At 38.7% G+C, this 20,343-nt stretch overlaps 1 protein-coding gene across 4 annotated transcripts in view; it reads left to right on the top strand.

The window, feature by feature from the left end:
* The window catches only part of MEI4 (meiotic double-stranded break formation protein 4), a 344,684-nt gene that overhangs the window by 143,715 nt on the left and 180,626 nt on the right, over window positions 1-20,343 (top strand). For 3 of the 4 annotated variants that reach the window (XM_074037609.1, XM_005552510.5, XM_074037610.1), the window contains one exon: window positions 3,495-3,626. In XM_074037609.1, the coding sequence (XP_073893710.1) occupies window positions 3,495-3,626 (132 nt within the window). Of the gene's footprint in view, window positions 1-3,494; window positions 3,627-19,758; window positions 19,932-20,343 lie in introns of those variants that run through there. The other variant, XM_045391165.3, reaches the window with a different exon arrangement.

Raw genomic sequence — 20,343 nt, 5'->3', positions numbered from 1 at the left:
AAGGTTGTTAGGGAGGGCCCCAGAGCTTTCCAGATTCTCAAAAGAATCACATTGGTGTGAACAAGTCATTTCCCACATTACAAAGTCTAACAGAAATCACTGCCTGCCCCATCTCCAAGCCCACAGGAGACATTTTCATAGGAAATACAAGGACCTTTATGAAGGTGCCCACCATCCCTTCTTGTGGCTTTTGGATATTAATTATCTTTAGCTTAAATCTTGATAAGTGCTTAGTAGGTAGGAGATGTTTTAAATATCTGTAATTTTGATTCTTGTTTTCAACAGGTTATAGGAATTTAAATAGACATAACATATGTATGTCTCTATTGCATTTTACTTATTTGGGACACATTGTTTTAGTTTAGAGGGTTTATTTGGATCATCTTGATCTGCTACTCACAGTATGTGTCTCTCCGGCTATTGCATAATCTAAAATTTGATTTTTAAACTTTGGTTCAAATTAATTGTTTAAAAAACATTATAGTAGGGTTAAGTGCTGTGGTATGCTGTTGGAGGAGTGTCTTCAGTTACAATCTATACTCTGTGCATGCAGTTTATTCATCCACCCTGCAACTCATGTGGGAGAAGGAGCATCATATATTGGCCGCTAGCTGGGAATATAAATTCCCTACTATTGAACAGTATCTCAACCTTATAAGAGGAGGTCTACCAGTTAGAACTATAAGTACTGAGTGATCAAACAACACCCACTTCTGCTTTTAGTTTTCACTTGATCCTAGTTTTATTTATACTTTGGCTACTTGATGGAGTATTGTTGTGCGTACTTAAATTTATATAGCACCTCATTCAAATGAGTAGTTCTGGATATACACTTACTTGGTGTCCTACAATCAGGCAGACACAGTTTATGGCAGGGTTAAATAACATATGTAAATTTTTATTTTCTATAGAGAATAATGTTTACTTGACAAGAAAGATATGACTTTGTTCTATACTCAGGGTCCCTCCTTTTTGATTTTCTAATTAGAGTAGGCTACAGACTCCATGTAATATTCTGATCAACTGCAAGCACACTGGATCTTCCTGATCATGATATCCAAAGGACAGAGCTTCTTATTTCCCAACTTAGACCAGCTGGAGATCTTTATATACTACTCCAGCCCCTTCTCAAAGTGTAGAGCCTTATGATTTACTTGAAATGTGCTTCCAAGTGATAAACCAAATGGTAATATGTTGTCTCCAGAATTCACAAAGGCCTATCAAGCATTGTATCTTTTTCTTAGTGATAATGAATACATACTAAAGCAACTTGTTTTTCACTTTAGAGGGAGTATTTCTACATGCATTAGACCCACAAACTTCTGACGAATTCAGGGCTCTACCTAACGAGTGTCAGGGGCAGTGTTGATCCTTCCAGAAAATCACTACTTCTAGAACAACAGAACTGTGTAATTGGAAACATACCTAATTAACTTCACAGTAATTCACAGCTCTTCTCCAAGTTTCTCCTATCTTCTGCACAGTTAATGTAGGGAAATTAATTAGGAAAATGATAAGAATTTCTACCCATTTCATTCATATTTCAAGACTAATGTGGCACTAAAGTTTGTGAATCCTCTAGGTAAACATATAGGTCAAAATACCTTTGGGAATGCTACATTTACAGGAATAATTCCCTAAACTACTGGGCAACCAAGGTAGCTGCTACTTCTATTGTGATTAAAAGAACCTGCATAGGCCCTGCGCGGTGGCTCACGCCTGTAATCCCAGCACTTTGGGAGGCCGAGGCAGGCGGATCACGAGGTTAGAAGATCGAGACCATCCTGGCTAACACGGTGAAACCCCGTCTCTACTAAAAATACAAAAAATTAGCCGGGTGTAGTTGCTGGCGCTTATAGTCTCAGCTACATTGGGAGGCTGAGGCAGGAGAATGGCATGAACCAGGGAGGCGGAGCTTGCAGTGAGCGGTGATCGCGCCACTGCACTCCAGCCTGGGCGACAGAGCGAGACTCCGTCTCAGAATAATAATAATAAATAATAATAATAATAATAATCTATATAATTAGGTAACTCTGAAACAGCTGTGGGATGAGCCAGAACTCTGACACCTCAGCTGCTATCTGTAGCAACAAAATGCATGCCCTGTACTGTACCTACTTCTTTTCCTTGGTAGTGCATTTCTAAATCAAGGGCTCAAATGAGTACTTTTAATTGGCAGAACTCACATCCAAAATCCTAACTGCAGAGTAATCTGGGAAGAATTACTTCTAGTTCCCCAGCTTCTGAAATACAGAAAGATGTGAAAGAAAAAGATTATCATGTGCGTTGAGTGTGTCCTCCCATGATTTGGTCCACAGTAGCCTCACGTATAATATTGTTGTCAGTCTTGGTTTCCATGTCAGCCTTTCGAAAAAATTCCACTGTATTTACAAAAGGGTAAGTGTCAATTAAAATGTAAGGAAGAATAGAGATTGTTTTAATAATATTCATGTAATTTTGAACCACATTAATGGTTATATAGTCTTTGTATGAACTTCAGTCATGTCGGGGAGAAACAGTTCATAGATATACTATGGAATAGCTCTTTATGATGAAATTCTCTTCTCAGCAATCTTCTCCAATAGGATTATATTAACTCTGGAAAAATATATTTTATTTATAGTATTTAACTTTTCAAGGTTCAGTGAACTAAATTCATGTTATATAGCCGTGAATGCTCTTGTATTGTCATCCTAAATTATAACATTTCACTTATTGAGCACTTACTAGGTGCCTGTCACTATGGTAAGCATTTTCACTATCTAACTTAATAGACGTTTCTCTTCAACTCTATAATCCAGGGATCCCCAGCCACCAGGCCGCGGACCAGTACTGGTCCATGGCCTGTTAGAAACCAGGCCACATAGCAGGAAGTGAGCAGCAGGGGAGCTAGCGTTACCTCCTGAGCTTCCCCTCCTGTCAGATCAGATGTGGCATTAGATTCTCATAGGAGTGCAAACCCTATTGTGAACTGTGCATGTGAGGGATCTAGGTTGCACACTCCTTATGAGAATCTTGTGAGTGATAATCTGACGTGGAACAGTTTCATCTCAAAACGATCCACCCTGCCCCCCTTCCATGGAAAAATTGTCTTCCACAAAACTGGTCCCTGGTACCAAAAAGGATGATAGATGACCTATCTATCATTTATCTAGCTAATCTATCTAAAAGGTAAGAGCTTAAATATCTTGATTTATCATCTCCTTTATTCATTTTGTATATAGCCTATTATCTAAACTATTATCTTTTGCTACTTCAACTAAAGCTTCCATTTTAGCACCCTGTTTCATGTTTCAAAATATTAACTGCTATAGAAAATCTTAGAGCCTATAATATTATAATTTGTGTACTTTATGATTGTGCTTGAGACTGACCCAGAATTACGTTGATACTTTTTATACTCCTCACAGCATTTAGCTCAGTAGTAAGGTCTTAGAAAATACATTTTGATTTGACTTGATGGAATACAGAAACTTACTCATTTTTATCTTTAGTTTCAGGTGCAGCGTTATGTCTCTCAGAGTCTGGTAACCCTGGGAAGCTGCCACTTGTTGAGAAAATCTATTATATCTCTGCTTCTATCAGAAGTAAATGGCTTTGCCGATGATCTGGGAGCCATCAATCAGGTACATATAACTTGAAACTGTAGCTCTCATTTATAGTTAATGTACCTATATGTTTTTCTTTTCTTTCCCCTTCTTTCCTGTCTTGCCAGGCTAATATTTTAGTTATTACCTTATGTCTAATATATGTGAGTAATATTACTGCCTACCAAAATTACAGAAAGATACTTTCAGAAAACAGTTTTGAAAATAAAACCACTTTATAATCCTTACTTGCGTATATGTGCCAAAGATGCTGTTGGTGACAGCAAAAGAGTGCTTAGATGAATGGCTTTAAATTCGTCCAGGCAGGCAGCAAGTTTCTAAAGCAAAGTGAAAGAAAAGTGAACTGGGGAGGATTCTAAATGGAGAGTAGTCCTTAACCAGTATTTTTCATTCCTCATTGCTTATGAAAATCATCTGGCTAACTTTTAAATATCCTATTGCCAAGTCGTATGCCAATCCTATTACATAGGGGTCTCTGAATTTGGAATTCTGGTATTGGTGTTGTTAGAGCACTTCAGGTGATTTCAATATGCAACCAAGCTCGAGGAACACTGCTCTAAGCCCTTCTATCTGTGGAAAGTCTTCTATATCACTGGTGACAAATGTGTAGAAGGAACATAAATCATTCCCATATTTTAATGTTCACACTGGTTTATTACATGTATTCCATTTGATAGCTCATTTAATATTTTTATCATTTCTGTAGTCAAAGTCACAAAGGAAATTAGAGATAGGTAGAAACGTCTTGGTAAAGAGAAATAACTTTAATAAAATATTGTATATACATATAATTTAAACAATTTTTAACAAAGTACTGACATCTAATGACATAGTCTAAAAATATTATACAATCTAATTGAATTTGATGTTTGACATGGTGTATCTAGTAAGCAAATTTTCAGTTGACTACCAAATGTAAACTCTCTTAAGAGCTCTGTTGGATTTTTTTAAAAAGTCATTTTCGGCTGGGTGCAGTGGCTCACACCTGTAATCCCAGCATTCTGGGAGGCCAAGGGGGCGGTGGATCACAAGGTCAGGAGATCAAGACCATCCTGGCTAACATGGTGAAACCCCATCTCTACTAAAAGTATAAAAATAAAAAATTAGCCGGGCGTGTTGGCGGGTGCCTGTAGTCCCAGCTACTCGGGAGGCTGAGGCAGGAGAATGGTGTGAACGTGGGAGGCGGAGGTTGCAGTGAGACAAGATCGTGCCACTGCACTCCAGCCTGGGTGACAGAGCGAGACTCCATCTCAAAACACAAAAAACTCGTTTGCACTGTTGTCGAGGAGAAAAAAAGTAAGCTATATTGATTAATTGAAAAAGAGCAAAGTGTTAAAATGTATGATGCTTTTTGTAGGCGTTCCAAGATCAAGGAACTGACCATAGTAGGTTGCAGGTCCCTGAAAATAATTTACAGAAAAGGAAGTACTTGAAAAATGCCTTTGAATTGAATAAGCAGAGGATAACTGAATGTAGAGGCATTAGGATGTTATTTAACAAGAGATGCCAAAGATTCTGGGGAAACAAGGTGAAGTCTTAGCGTTTAACAATAGGAAGCAACGTGGAAAGTGAGTTTAATTGAATTCAGTTGTTTGGAGGATATCAGTAAGTGCAGAAAAAATGATGTATATATTCTCATTTAATTTTCACAATAGCTCCATGAAGCAGTTACAATTTTCACATACTTTATAGATAAGAATACAAAACATTAGAGTGGTGAAGTAGCTTGACCAAGACTGAAGAAAGAGCATATGCTAAAGCCATAATTCAAACCCAGATGTTCTGACAGTTAAGATACTTTAAAATAATAATAAGAAAAATAGCAATAATACAACAACAGTAACTAGTGTTTGGCAGGTTTATGTTGTTGAATTCTGTTTGCTTGTATTTTGCTAAGGAGTTTTGCGTTGGCCAAAGAACAGTGTATTTAATAATTGATGCCAGGAAAACTGGATATCCATATGCAAAAGAACAAAACTATATTTCATTTTTTTATCATATACAAAAATCAAATTAAAATGGATTAAAATCTTAAATGTAAGATCTCAAGCTTTGCAACTACTAGAAGAAAACTGGGGAAGTGCTGTAGGACATTGGCCTGGACAAAGATTCTTTTGGGTAAGACCTTAAAAACACAAGGAATAAAAGCAAAAATAGACAAATGAGAATATATCAAGGCAAAACGCTTCTACACAGGAAAGGAAACAATTAGCGAAGTGAAGAGAAAACCCACAAAATGGAAGAAAATATTTGCAAACTAGCTATCTGACAAAACCAGAATATATAAAGAACTCAAACAACTCAATACCAAGAAAACAAACAATCTGAATTAAAAAGGGGCAAAATACCTGATAGATATTTCTCAAAAAAAGACATACAAATGGCTAGCAGGCATATGAAAAAAATAAAAAAATAAAAAATAAAAAGCTCAACAGTACTCATCATCAGGGAAATGCAAATCAAACCACAATGAGATATCATCTCACTCCAACTAGAATTAAAAAAACAAAAAGTAACAAATGTTAGTGAGGATTTGGAGAAAGGGAAATGCTCATAGACTGTTGATAGGAGTGTAAAGTAGCATAACCATTATGGAAAACTGTGGACATTCCTTGAAAAATCTAAAAATAGAACTACCGTATGATCCAAGAATCCCACTGCTGGCTATATGTCCAAAAGAAAGGAAAGAGGTATCAGACTCACATGCTCACAGTAGCCAAGATACGAGATCAACCTAAGTGTCCATCACTAAATGAATGAAGAGAATTTGGTGTATATGTGTGTGTGTGTGTGTGTGTGTGTGTGTGTATATGAATATTATTAAACCATAAAAAGAATGAAATCTCATCATTTGCAGAGCATAGATGGAACTGTAGGTGATTATATTAAGTGAAATAGGCCAGGCATAGAGAAACAAATATTGTATGTTCTCACTCATATGTAATGGGAGCTAAAGACATGGATCATATAGAGGCAGAGAGTAGAATGATGGTTACCAGAGGCACGGAAGGGAAGAGAAGTTGGTTAATGAGTATGGAAATACTGTTAGATAGAAGCAATAAGTTCTAGTATTCAATAGTACAGTTAGTGAATTTTAGATATCGTTAATTATAACTAAATATAATTGTAGAAATTATAACTTGTTTTATATTTCAAAATAACTAGAAGTGAAGAATTGTAATGTTTCTAACATAAAGAAAAGATAAATGTTTGTGGTGATAGATATCCCAATAACCCTGATTTGATAATTATGCACTGTATATGTGTATGAAAATATCTCATTTACCCCCAGTATATGTACAACTCTGACATGTCAAGTAAAAATGCATAAAAATATTCATTTAAATTCTGTGCATTCTACTATGTGTAAACTGTACCGCAACTAAAATATAGTTTTTGAAACCTTAACAAATTTTTGAACCAAAAGTAAATATAATTTTTCTCATTGCTTTTATACTCAGTGTTTTAGCTCACTTTAAAGACTTTATTTCTCTGTCAATATAATGAATGCTAAGATCTTACTAAGAACTTTCTGAAGAATAGTTTTAGTTTTTAATGATATAAACTTTTCTAAGTAGTCACTAATTCAAAAAATGATTGTGTATGTATATATATGTAAATCATATTGTACTCTATGTAAGTCTGATTGAATTTCTAAGGTATTTGATGGCAGAAGATAGATCTGTTTAATAAAGATTAATGGATGGTTCAATAATAATTATTATCATAAATATTCACTGAGAAGCCTTATGTGTCAAACACTATTCCAAACATTTCATAGTCCTCCAAATATTTTGCGCATATTTTTGCTTGAAATACATAGCGATTAATTTTAATTTTATGTCATTTAATTCTCCTAACTACACTAGTAATTTGTATTATTCCCATTTTACAAAAGAGGGCAATTAGGATTAGGGAGTTTAAGTAGCTGGCCCACTATCATAGGAAGTACAGCACCAGTTTGTCGAACCCACAAAGTCTGACTCCAGAATCTAGAAGATAAAATATGGACTAATTTCTGTTACTGACTAACCATGTCAGTTATTTGTATTTCACTAACACCATTTTATTTAATTCGTCTCATGCAACTGGTATGTGTGTTGTCTCACCTACTTTTTAGCAGGGTAAGTAAAGTAGATATTTGTGTTAAGTTTAACATGTTTTTTATGTATATTCTGTGACCATTGAATCAGATTTTTGAAAGGTGGTTTTGTTGCCTCTTATCCTAGTATCCTTTCTCTAGCTGTGTTCCTTTGAATGTCATTTTCTTGGGTCTTGTTGAAATTATTTACGCAATGCTGAGGATAAAAGTTTCCTAATGCCTTCTCAAATGTGTATTTTGGATTTCCCCCTTCATTGCCTTTTCTTTATCAATATGTGTCCAGAATTGGTGGGTTCTTGGTCTCACTGACTTCAAGAATGAAGTCGTGGACCCTCACGGTGAGTGTTACAGTTCTTAAAGATGGTGTGTCCGGAGTTTGTTCCTTCAGACGTTCAGATGTGTCTAGAGCTTCTTCCTTCTGGTGGGTTCATGGTTTTGCAGACAGGAGTGAAGCTGCAGACCTTTGCGGTGAGTGTCACAGCTCTTAAAGGCGGCGCATCTGGAGTTGTTTGTTCTTCCCGGTGGGTTCTTGGTCTCATTGGCTTCAGGAGTGAAGCTGCAGACTTTCGTGATGAGTGTTACAACTCATAAAGGCAGTGTGGACCCAACGAGTGAGCAGCAGCAAGATTTATTGCAAAGAGTGAAAGAACAAAGCTTCCACAGTGTGGAAGGGGACCCAAGCGGGTTGCCGCTGGTTGGCTCAGGCAGCCTGCTTTTATTCCCTTATCTGGCCCTGCCCACATCCTGCTGATTAGTCAGTTTTACAGAGAGCTGATTGTTCTGTTTTGACAGAGTGCTGATTAATGCGTTTACAGTCCTTGAGCTAGACACAGAGTGCTAGACAGAAAGTTCTCCAAGTCCCCACCAGGTTAGCTAGATACAGAGTACCAATTGGTGTATTTACAAACCTTGAGGTAGACACAGAGTGCTGATTGGTGTATTTACAAACCCTGAGCTAGACAAAGAGTGCTGATTGGTGTATTTACAATCCCTTAGCTAGACATATAAGTTCTCCAAGTCCCCACTAGACTCAGGAGCCCAATTGGCTTCACCTAGTGGATCCTGCACAGGGGCTGCAGGCCGAGCTGCCCGCTAGTCTTGAGTGCCTGCACAACTCAGCCCTTAGGCGGTTGATGGGACCAAGCACCAGGGAGCAGGGGGCGGCGCCCATGGAGGAGGCTCCGGTTGCACGGGAGTCCACCTGGAGGGGGGCTCGGACATGGTGGGCTGCAGGTCCCAAGCCCTGCCCCATGGAAAGGTGGCTGAGGCCCGGTGAGAACTTGACCACAGCGCTGGTGGGCGGCACTGCTGGGGGATCCAGCGCACCCTCTGCAGCTGCTGGCCCGGGTGCTAAGCGCCTCACTGCCCTGGGCCTGCGGTGCCGGCTGGCTGCTCTGAGTGTGGGACCCCCCCCCCAGCCCACACCCACACCCGCTGGAACTTGCGCTGGCCTGGGAGCGCCACACGCAGCCCTGGTTCCCACCCGTGCCTCTCCCTCCACACCTCCCTGCAAGCAGAGGGAGGCGGTTCCCACCTTGACCAGCCCAGAGAGGGGCTCCCACAGTGCCCTAGCAGGCTGAAGGGCTCCTCAAGCACCACCAGAGTGGACGCTGAGGCCAAGGAGGCACTGAAAGCGAGGGCTGCTAGTACATTGACACCTCTCAATCCCCACTCTAAACAGGACACCCCAACTGCTGTTGGGAATTTGGGTGATGACCACTCTAGCTAATTCCTGCTGGATAGGGGCAATGAAGGGGCCCTGCAGTTGTAGTGTCCTCCAGAGGGGAGCTCTCTAGGCCAGTGAAAGTGTCAGTGAGTCAGTCCAGGGATCCTTGGTAGAAGTTGTTAGTTAAGCTCATTTGGGATTTGTAAGACCATCTATGGCTTGATGGCCTCAATTCTAGAGGAAACAAATTTGATGAGAAGGTTAAAGATACAGGACCCAAAGGTGAGTAACAGCAAGATGGCTGCCATGGGACCTAGAAAGGGGAGAAGCCATGTTGCCCAACTCCAGAGGTTAGTATAAGAATTTGAAAGGTGTTGTCTGATTTCAGAAACCTTTTCCTGTAAATGCCAGGTGGCATCTCATACTATCCCTGACTGTTTAGTGTAAAAACAACACACTTTCCATAAGAAGGTGCAGAGTCCTCCTTTCTCAGCAGTGAGGAGGTCTAGGCCTCGGCGGTTTTGGAGAGTCACTGCTGCTAAAGAGTCTATTTGGGATTGTAAAGTAAGGATAGGTTTCATTATTTCTTGCAAACTGTCTGAGAAATCCTTTGAGTGTGTGGTAGTAGGATAATGAAGTGAATAAATCAGCTATTCCATTTCCTGTAGCAGTAGCCATTCCTAACCCTATAAGTAGGGGTATTAGTTGTATGGCTCTGCACTGATGGACTTGAGCTTTGAGGGGTACTGATAAGGTCTGATTTCTTGGGGCAATATTAATGTTGGGACTTAGAAATACTAAGGTGCAGGTGCCTGTCCAGGTAGTGGGGAGGCAGATGTAGGTTGACATTCCACGTAAGAAGAATATACCTTGACTGGGTAGACAGAAATTTACCCTGGGGGCTTTTAAAGGAATAGGGTACTCTGTTTTCTCTTTACTACTTTCATCTCTCTTTCTTTCTTTGACTTTCTGTATCTTTCTCTCTTTCCTTTCTGCTGGTCTTTCCCTGCTACCAGCCACTTATGCTGCTGTTCTCCCCTCTCCTTCCCCTTTCTGATGGCTTTGGCAGTGTAAGACTGCCACTTCCTTGGGTTTTTGCACTGTGTGCAATAACTCCATAATTTCCTTGTGGCATTTAACGGGGGTTCCCCCAGAGGTTAGGAACTCCCTTTCTTTCCATATTGTAGCATGGACACATAGGATTAGATAAGCATACTTGCTATCTGTATACACATTTATTCTTTTTCCCTTTCCCAGTTCTAAGGCATGGGTAAGTGCCTCTAGTTCTGCTAACTGGGCACTGGTCCCTGGGGGGAAGAGGCTTACTTTCAAGCACAGTTACATCACTAACTATGGCATAACCTGCCCTTTGTATCCCATTCTCCACAAATGAACTTCCATCAGTATATAGGTTAAGGTCAGGATTAGCTAAGGGGACGTCTAAGAGATCATCTTGGGCAGCATAAGTCTGGACTATAATTTGGTGGCAGTCATGCTTGATTGGTTCCCCATCCTCTGGGAGAAAAGTGGCAGGGTTGAGGGCCATGTATGTACGCATTTGAAGCACCAGTCCCTCAAGGAGTAGCGCCTGGTATCTAAGTAGGTGGTTGTCTGATAGCCATAAACTTCCTTTGGCACCTAGTATGCCATTTACATCATGAGTAGTCCAGACAGTGAGATCCTTTCCTTGTATTATCTTGATAGCCTCTGACACTAAGACAGCCACTGCCACAACTACCGGTAAACAGTGAGGCCAGCCTTTTGCTACTACATCAATTTCCTTACTTAGGTATACCACTGGTTGTGGGGTTCTCCCACGAGTCTGAATAAGGACTCCAAGAGCTATACCTGCTCTCTCTGTGACATATAGAGAGAAGTTTTGTCCTGTAGGAAGGCTTAAAGCTGGAGCTTGTACTAGGGCCTGCTTTAAAGTTTTGAAGGCTGTTTCTGCCTCTGGCTCCCATTCTACTAGATGAGTGTTTGCCCTCTCTGTTTCCTTGGTTAAAGTATAGAGGGGCCTGGCTATCTCGCTGTATCTGGGGGATCCATAGTTGGCAAAGGCCAGTGATTCCAAGGAACCGCCATAACTGTTTTAATGTGTTAAGGTGAGGATAAGCCAGTATAGGCTGTATTCATTCCTTGCTGAGGGCTCTGGTCCCTCTGGCTAAGATTAGGCCTAAATATTTGACCTGCTGTAGGCATAGCTGGGCCTTTGACCTAGGTACCTTGTACCCTTGATTAGCTAGAAAGTTCAAGAGATCTAGAGTAGCCTGCTGGCATGAGGCTTCTGAACTGGTAGCCAAAAGTAAATCATTCACATACTGAAGGACCAGAGTGCCTGGACTTGAGAAGTGGCCTAGATCTTGGGCCACTGCCTGACCAAACAGACGAGGGCTATCCCTAACCCTTGGGGCAAGACCGTCCACGTAAGTTGGGATGTGTCTGTGGGATCCTCAAAGGCAAAGAGAAACTGGGAGTCAGAGTGCAGGGGATAGAAAAAGGCATCCTTGAGGTCCAGAACAGTGAACGATTCTGCTTCCTCTGCTATTTGAGAGAGCAAGGTATAGGGGTTGGGTACAACTGGATATAGAGAAATTACCGCCTCATTGATGAGCCTAAGATCTTGCACTAGTCTTCACTGACCATTTGGTTTTTGTGCTCCTAGAATTGGGATGTTGCAGGGACTGCTGCATTTCCTTACTAAACCTTGAGCTTTTAAATGTTTAACAATATCCTGTAATCCTTTATGAGCTTCAGGCTTTAAGGGATATTGCCTTTGGTAAGGAAAAATGTTGGCATCTTTTAACCTGATTTGGACTGGGTGGGCATTTTTTGCCCTTCCAAACTGTCCTTTGAATGCCCAGACTTCAGGGTTGATTCCGTCCTCAAGTAGGGGACAACAAATGGATAACTTGTTTCCCATATTCATGTAGATAATATCTCCAGCCTTGGCTAATGTATCCCTCCCTGATAAGAGTCTGGGACTTTCAGGCATAAGAAAAGCATGTGAAAAGAGCAAAGTCTCCCAGTTACAACTGAGGAGGTGGGAGAAATACCTGGTTACAGGCTGTCCAGGAATTCCTTGGATGGTAACATATATTGAGGACAGTCATCTGGGACAGGAGATTAACACTGAGAAGGCTGCACCACTGTCCAGGAGGAAGTCAATTTCCCGGCCTTCAATGGTTAAGCATACCCGGGGCTCAGTGAGGGTGATGACATGAGCTGGCGCTTGCCCCAGTCACCCAGAGTCCTGTTGTTGGATCATCTGGTTGAGGGGGCTTCTGACCCAGAAAACCTTCATCTTCTGGGGCAGTGCACCTTCCAGTGATTGCCTCGGCATAGTGGACATGGATGAGGGGACAGCTTGTTTCTCATTGGACAGTCTTTTTTAAAGTGTCCTAGTAAACCACACAAAGCTTACTGGATGATTGGCCTGCTCCATTTTCCATCCTGTCTGAACCACCAAGGTTTGTTTGTCTGAGGGCCATGACTAAGGCTGCAGCCTTTCTCTGATCTCGCTTTTCCTTTTGGGCCTGCCGCTCTCTGTCCCTATCATAGAACACCGAGGTTGCCAGGTATAATAATGCCTCCAAGTTTTGTTCAGGATGCAGGGCTTGCTTTTGGAGCTTTCTCCTGATATCTGCGGCTGATTGGGTGATAAACTTATCTTTTAGGATCAGTTGGTGATTTGGGTGACAGGGACCATATTTTCTTTAGGCCTCCTGTAGCTGCTCTAGGAAGACAGAAGGATTTTCTTCCTTTCCCTGAGTTATGGTGGACATCGAGTAATTCATTGGCTTTTTCCTAATTCTCCTTAGTCCTTCTAGAACACAGGTCAACAGATGTTTACGACTCCAGTCCCCATGATCTGAGTCAAGGTCCCAGTAGGTATCCATATGGGGGATGGCTCGCTGACCAGTAGGGAATTTGTCCCTTTCTTTGGCTGTCATTCTATCATTTACTTGACTAAGATACCAGGTATCTCCAAACTCTCGGGCTGCAGCCAAAGTCACATTCTTTTCATTAAAGGCCAGGGTTTGGTCTCACAATAGCATGACATCTCTCCAAGTGAGGTCAACGGTTTGCCCTAGACCCTGTAGGACATCTGTGTACCTATCAGGATCATCTGAAAACTTCCCCAGGTCTGCCGTGATCTGCTTTAAATCAGAGAGGGAGAAGGGGACATGTACCCTGGTTGGACCAAATTCCCCTCCCCCAACAGTTTAAAGGGGACATAACCGATAGCCTGGGGGTTTTTGTGGTCCTTTGAAGATTTCTTTGCTTATTTCTGGGCAGGGGAGATTAGAGGAGGCTTATCATTAATAGGAAGGGGAGCTATAGGGAGGCTAGGATATGGTGGTAAGCTGAGAGGTCCTCCTGTGGGATGTAAATTATAAACTTTGCATAGTTGTGGATTCTCCTTCAGTGAAAAGAAAGCTTGGACATAAGGTATTTCACTCCATTTGCCTTCCCTCTTACAAAAAAGATCAAGCTGCAGGATAGTATTGTAATTTATACTTCCCGTAGGTGACCATTTTTCCCTGTCAGAGAGAGACTATTGCAGCCAAGCCATAGTGCAGAGAAAAATGAGTCACCTCTTTTTCAGAGTTTGTGGGTCAAATTGGTCCTAATGGTTTAGGATGCATTTCAAGGGTGAGCCTGTTGATGCCTGAGTGTTTCCCATCTGAAAAACAAAACTGCCCTTAGTTTTGGTTTGTTTTGTTTCTCCCCCTGCCCAAGAACCCACAATGGTCCCTGGAATCTGCTGATTGGAATAGTTGCGCTCACCAACGCAGCAACAGAAACAACCCCTGTCCAGGAACCCGCAATGGTCCTTGGACCCTGCTGATCAGAATAGTTGCGCTCACCAACGCAGCAGCAGAAATACTAGCTTTTCCCCCAGACCACATGGAGGACCGAGGAAGGTTGGATTTAGTGGCTCTTACTGACGCATTCTCAAAAACCTGCACCCTTGCCTGTCCACTAAGACCACATGGAGGACCGGACTGAGAAAAATCGAATTTAGTAGTCCTTACCGACGCATTCTCGAAAACCTGTTAGAGTCCTAAGCATTCTCCTGTTAGTATTGGGACTTTACCCTTGTCCTATAAAGATGTTATGGCCCAAAAGTGAAGTAGAGGGCCATACCCTGTGGGAGGGAAGGGATTTCCAGGGTCGAAAGAGTGACACCTTTTGTCCTCACTTGTGTGAAAAGGGAGGATACAATACTGTCAGATACTATGATTATGTGGGGAAATATAATTTATCACCTGGCAAAATTAAAGATGCATATCCTGTAAAATATAGAAAATTCGCTGTACTGAGGAGATCTGTACAAGGATGTTCATTTTAGCATGTTTATAATAGCTTAAATTTGGATATAACAAATTTCTATTTTAAAATATGGCTTGATATGATATATATAAAATGAGTATTTGATAATAGTTAAAATGAATAAATTATTTATGTATTAACATTCATAGATTTTGAAACAAATAATGTTGATCTAAAAGGAAGGATGAAGTATTTGAGAAGGAGAGATACCCAAATATACCATTTTTTACAAATTGTAAATGAAAAATAAATTTTACAAATTATAAATACAATACAAATTATAAGTACAAAACACATGACACTTTCACTGCATGTATACTTTTAAAAATTTATTTTAAAAATACAAAATCTGTAATGTTTTTAATTTATATATTGCTTGTCCTCAAGATGCATGTTTTTGCATTGTAAATATTTTTATATAGGAAAGAAAACAGCTCTTTAGGTGTCAGACATATATTGATTTAAAATGAGTCCTCAATTTTTAAGTGATTTTTCACAGAAATATTCTTCTCCGAGATGCAGTTCATACCTCTGTCTAATCAGCATGTTTCTGGGTACAGTAGCCAAGCTATTAAAAATGAATAATGCTTTTGGAATATTGATAAGCACGGGTGAAATCTGAATTTAGAGTATTACATGCATACTTATATTAAATACTTCAGAGACCTAATGTTTACAAAGTAGATTAAATTTCTACATTAAAATAGATTTTAAAATTTGGAAGAAAAGCATATTAGCAGGAGAAATCTCAAAAGTTCTGCAGCCTACACCAGGAAGCATTTTTACTTTTCTGTTTTCCTTGTAAAGTAAAATAAAAGCTAAGCAATTCATTAATAAAAATACAACATGCAAATGAAATATTCTGAATCTGCAATGAGTTTATACATTTACTTCTCTAAAACAAACTAATTTTCTATATCAAGGCAAAATGTAGCAACAAAATAAGCATTTTTAATAAGATAAAGAAAAGTAATCATAGCTCTGAGCATGAAACACTTGACCTATTTCAGTTGAGAGAGGACCCATATTCTTTTCTGAAATTATGCATGTCTTGATCATATCTAAGATCTATGAAGCTTGGCTCAGTCAGCAATCAATCCATCAGAGAGAATAGAATTAGAATTTGCATCAAACTGTGCTCAAGTAGACAAAATAGAGATTAGGGCCCTGGGCATGAACTTTTTTCATTTAACTTTGTTTTGTTTAACAAGAACTTAAGAGAAATTCTGGATAATGAGCCCTGTTTTATCAGATTTGTGCAGTTTTCTTCATTACTGGTGTTTGTAATTCAAATAACTATTAGGTATAAATGAAACAAGGCTGAACATTCCCCCAAAATACCCTATTGGCCTAAAAATTTCCACATCACTGAATACCTTTTTGAAACTGCTACTTATTAAGAAAAACTTCCATTCCTGAGCTCAGCTGGCAACAAAAATAAAAGTTAGCTAGGGCATTTGCCACTTATAGGCTAGAACATTTTGAGAGACTCTCCAAGGATAAACTAAATCAAATGGTAAAGTGCATGAACTTTAGAATCAGATGTCTAGTTAAATTGTAGTGTGACCTTTGAAGTAGTCTTGTCAACAAATCAAACCTAAGGGTTCTAGAATGAATTGCTAACTTGCAGGTAAAACAAATAGAAGAACACGTTAAGTTAACCAAGTGGATGCAGTCAGTAAAACCTAGTTTGTGCAGGAAAAACAACTCCTTTTCCTCAACAAATAGATTACATTATAGTGAGAAGAAAGAGACCCAGGCGAAGAATGTGCCTGTATTTTAAAAGAGACCAAAGAGACTTTATTAACTTATAGCCATGTATCAGGAGTGGATGAACTATGGTCCATGAGCCAAATCTGGCTTTCCACCTGCTTTTGTAAATAAACTTTTATTGGAACACAAATACTTGAAATGGTTAGACATACAACAATCTTCAAAGCATTCAATATTTACTGTCTTGATCTTTACATAAAATGTTTGTCAATTCCTGGTATACATAAATCTTGTTTCCTGATTTAAACAAACCAAAAAATAGAATACATAATTAGATAATTGGGGAAAATCTGCACAAGTGTATATTATGATTTTAAGTTGAATAATTAATTTTTAAAAATTTGATATTTTATTGATTTTTAAAAAGGTGCTTATTATCTTTTATAGCTACATATTTAAATGATTAAATGAAAATTAAAATAATACTTAATCGTTTTAAGCCTCAGTTTATCTTTTCTTAAGATATTGACAACAGTGCCACCTATCTCATACAGTTTTTGGGGGTCTCATGAGGTAATTCATATTTGCATTTAGCAAACTTGTCATAATTGCACCATTGCTGTTAGCTGATATTATTATTACTATTCAACAACATATAAAACTTAAAATATAAAACACCACTGACATTAATACACATTTATAAAAACAAACGTTATTACAACCATCTTCAGGAGCAAGTTTTCAGGTATTATGTTTGACAGTGTTTTTTAAACTTTTTCTGTGGAAGACAGTTCTAGGTAACCAGAAAGATTTTTTTTTTTTTTTTTTTTTTTTTTTTACTGCAGGTATGTAAACTTATGATGTTCATCATCCTTTCAACATAAATATTGGACAAATAGTTAAGAAATATTTTGGAGAGGTACCAAATTAGTCTTGTTGTGATTTCTGAGTTTCGTTGTGTGACCATGGCACTGAGCATCTGAAGGGGACTGAAAGATTTTTTATGGGAGGCCAGAATATAAAGGTTGCTTGATTTATAATTTTGCCTTTGCAAAGTGAATAAAGCTTTAAACTCTTTAAACTTGAATCTAAAATGTGACTTAGGGTACCAGATGAGATATAATAAAACCACTACAATCTATCATTCTCACTAATTAAAGCTAACATAATTTGAAAATAAATATAAAAGTCAACTACCTAGCCGGGCACAGTGGCTCATGCCTGTAATCCCAGCACTTTGGGAGGGCGAGGCGAATGGATCACCTGAGGTCAGGAGTTCGAGACCAGCCTGGCCAACATAGTGAAATCCCATCTCTACTAAAAATACAAAAAAAGTAGCTTGGTGTTGTGATGATGCCTTAATACCAGCTACTCAGGAGGCTGAGACAGGAGAATCACTTGAACCCAGGAGGCAGAGGTTGCAGTGAGCCAAGATCGTGCCATTGCACTCCAGCTTGGGCAACAAGAGCAAAACTCCATCTCCAAAAAAAAAAAAAAGTCAACTACCTGAGAACCCTGAAATGTTAAAAAGTAGCATGTGAATTGTTAAAGAAGTCAAAATGAAGGACAAAAACCTACAGAATATGTTTCTTATGTTTTCCTTTTTTTTCAATATCCAAGTTTTGATTTAACAGCAGCCCCAGTCAAGGAACTCTGTTGTACTTCAGAGCAGCAAAATCTTTAACAGAAACAACTTTTGGGCAAGAGGACTGGTAATGGGGACTATATGAACTGGAGAGTATGGAAGGAATCCTTGGGACTTTTGTTTTTCTTTTTGTATTTGTTTTTTTATCGAGTCCCTACAATGGGTTTTGTAACTATGTACAAGTAGCATGAACGGTGAAAACTCTGAGAAAAACTCAGTCTCTCTGACAGGAAAAAGTAGGTAAAAAGACTTCTGGGAACAGAAGAAGGTGGTGGTGAATTAAGGTGAATCTTCCTACAGAGAATTAAGGATATCCTTCTCCAGCCCTTTGCTATCTCTGGACAACTCTTTGGACTAGGGAGAGTTGGAAAAGGGCATCCTTAATTCTCTGTAGGAAGGATATAATTTCCAGACTCACCCCTGACCTGTGTGAGACAGACTCCAAACAACATAGAAGAGGCTTTGATAACAGAATTATGATGTAAACCACTGTATATAACCCAGGTAAACTCCCAAAAATAATGGGATAAACCCAAACTTCAGAGTAAAGACATTGAAAACTGACAGTGAAACTACCACTAACAGAAGGTAGGGCAGAATTTGTACTCTGAACCTAATTATTGTGGTTGTTGGTGTGCCATCTGCTTCTGTAAATAAAGTTTCATTGGAATACAGCTTTTCTGTAGCTGCTTTTATACTACAAAAAAGATCAATATTCTATAAAAACAAAACAACTTAGTAGTCAGCGTCTCCCAATATAATGTTTAGTATTTCTGGGATACAATCTAAAACTACTCAATACGCACAATTACAAAGAATCAGAAAAATGTTGACCAGTTCTCAAGGTAAATGACAATCATCAGAGGTAATCCCTGAGGTAACCCAGATATTAAAATAACCAAGGACTTTAATGCACATATTATAACCATGCTCCTTGAGGTGAACATCAGTAATCCTGAAAAGAATGAAATGGTAGAAATTCTAACCATAGAATTAGGAAATATATATGTGTTGTGTGTGTGTATTTTGTGCGTTTATATATGTATACATATATACCTGCATACATGTGTGCATAATTTTAACATATCCATGTTTTAAAAAGTAAACTTTAGAACTGAAAAATATACCGTCTGAAATAAAGTATTCCCTGGATGGGCCCAAGAGCAGAATAGAGATAACAAAGAAGTCAGTGTATGTGAAGACAGGTCAGTTGAAATGTTCTAATCTTAAGAAAAAAGTTATACTGCAGAAAATTGAACAAAGTCTCAGGAATCTGTGAAATAATACCAAAAACTACAGCATATATACTATTGTGGTCCCTAAAGGAGAAGGGAAAGAAATTTGTGACAAAAGTATATTTGAATGTAACAGTCAAAGGCCTTACAAATTTGGAGAAAACCGTAAATGTATTAATTTTCTGTGAGCCATAAACCTAATAAACTCAAAGGAAACCTCACCCAAACACATCATAATAAACTTTTTGAAAACTAAAGATAATTCTTTCTCCTTTTATGTTTAATTTTTAAAACTTGTAATGATCTTTTAAATTATATTTTATTTTAGATTCACAGGGTACATGTGCATGTTTGTCACATGGGTGTATTGCATGTTTATGGTGATCGGGCTTCTAGCCTACCCATTACCAAAAAAATGAACATTGTAATTACCCGTCTATTTCTTTTTATAGATGCCAGAGGAAAATGGCACATTACATTTAGGGGAACAACATTTCAAATGACTGCACTTTTCACATCAGAAACCCTGGTGGCTCCAAGATTGTGGAACAACATCAAGTTGCTAAAAGCTATAAACTGTCAACCTAGAATTCTACATCTAGTAAAAATAATCCTTCAGAATAATAAACTGTGCTTCACGTGTAGGAAAGTTAACATAATTCATTGTCAGTAGACCTGTGAAATAAATGCTAACAGCAGTGCTTTAGACTACAGGGAGTTGTGATATAACAGAGAAACTTGTAATTTCAGGAATAAAGGCAGAGCAAAAGTAACGCTTAAGGGGATTAAATATAATAGACCATGTTGCTTTTATTACATTCTTTAAAAACGTATATGCTGATGAAATAAAGCTTAAACATTACTTGGTGTATATGGATGCAATGTATATGATAACTAAAATATAAAGTTATTAAGATATCAGGAATTTTCAATTGGCTTCTAATTGAAATGGAAAATGTTAACTGTAAATACACTGAGAAAGGCTACAAATGTGTGTGTGTGTGTGTGTGTATATATATATATATATATATATATAT

This window comes from Macaca fascicularis, chromosome 4 (genome assembly GCF_037993035.2).
Source record: "Macaca fascicularis isolate 582-1 chromosome 4, T2T-MFA8v1.1".
NCBI classification, from domain to species: domain Eukaryota; kingdom Metazoa; phylum Chordata; class Mammalia; order Primates; family Cercopithecidae; genus Macaca; species Macaca fascicularis.
Note: the sequence above shows the minus strand (reverse complement) of the source record. Positions and strands in the feature narration are given on the sequence as shown.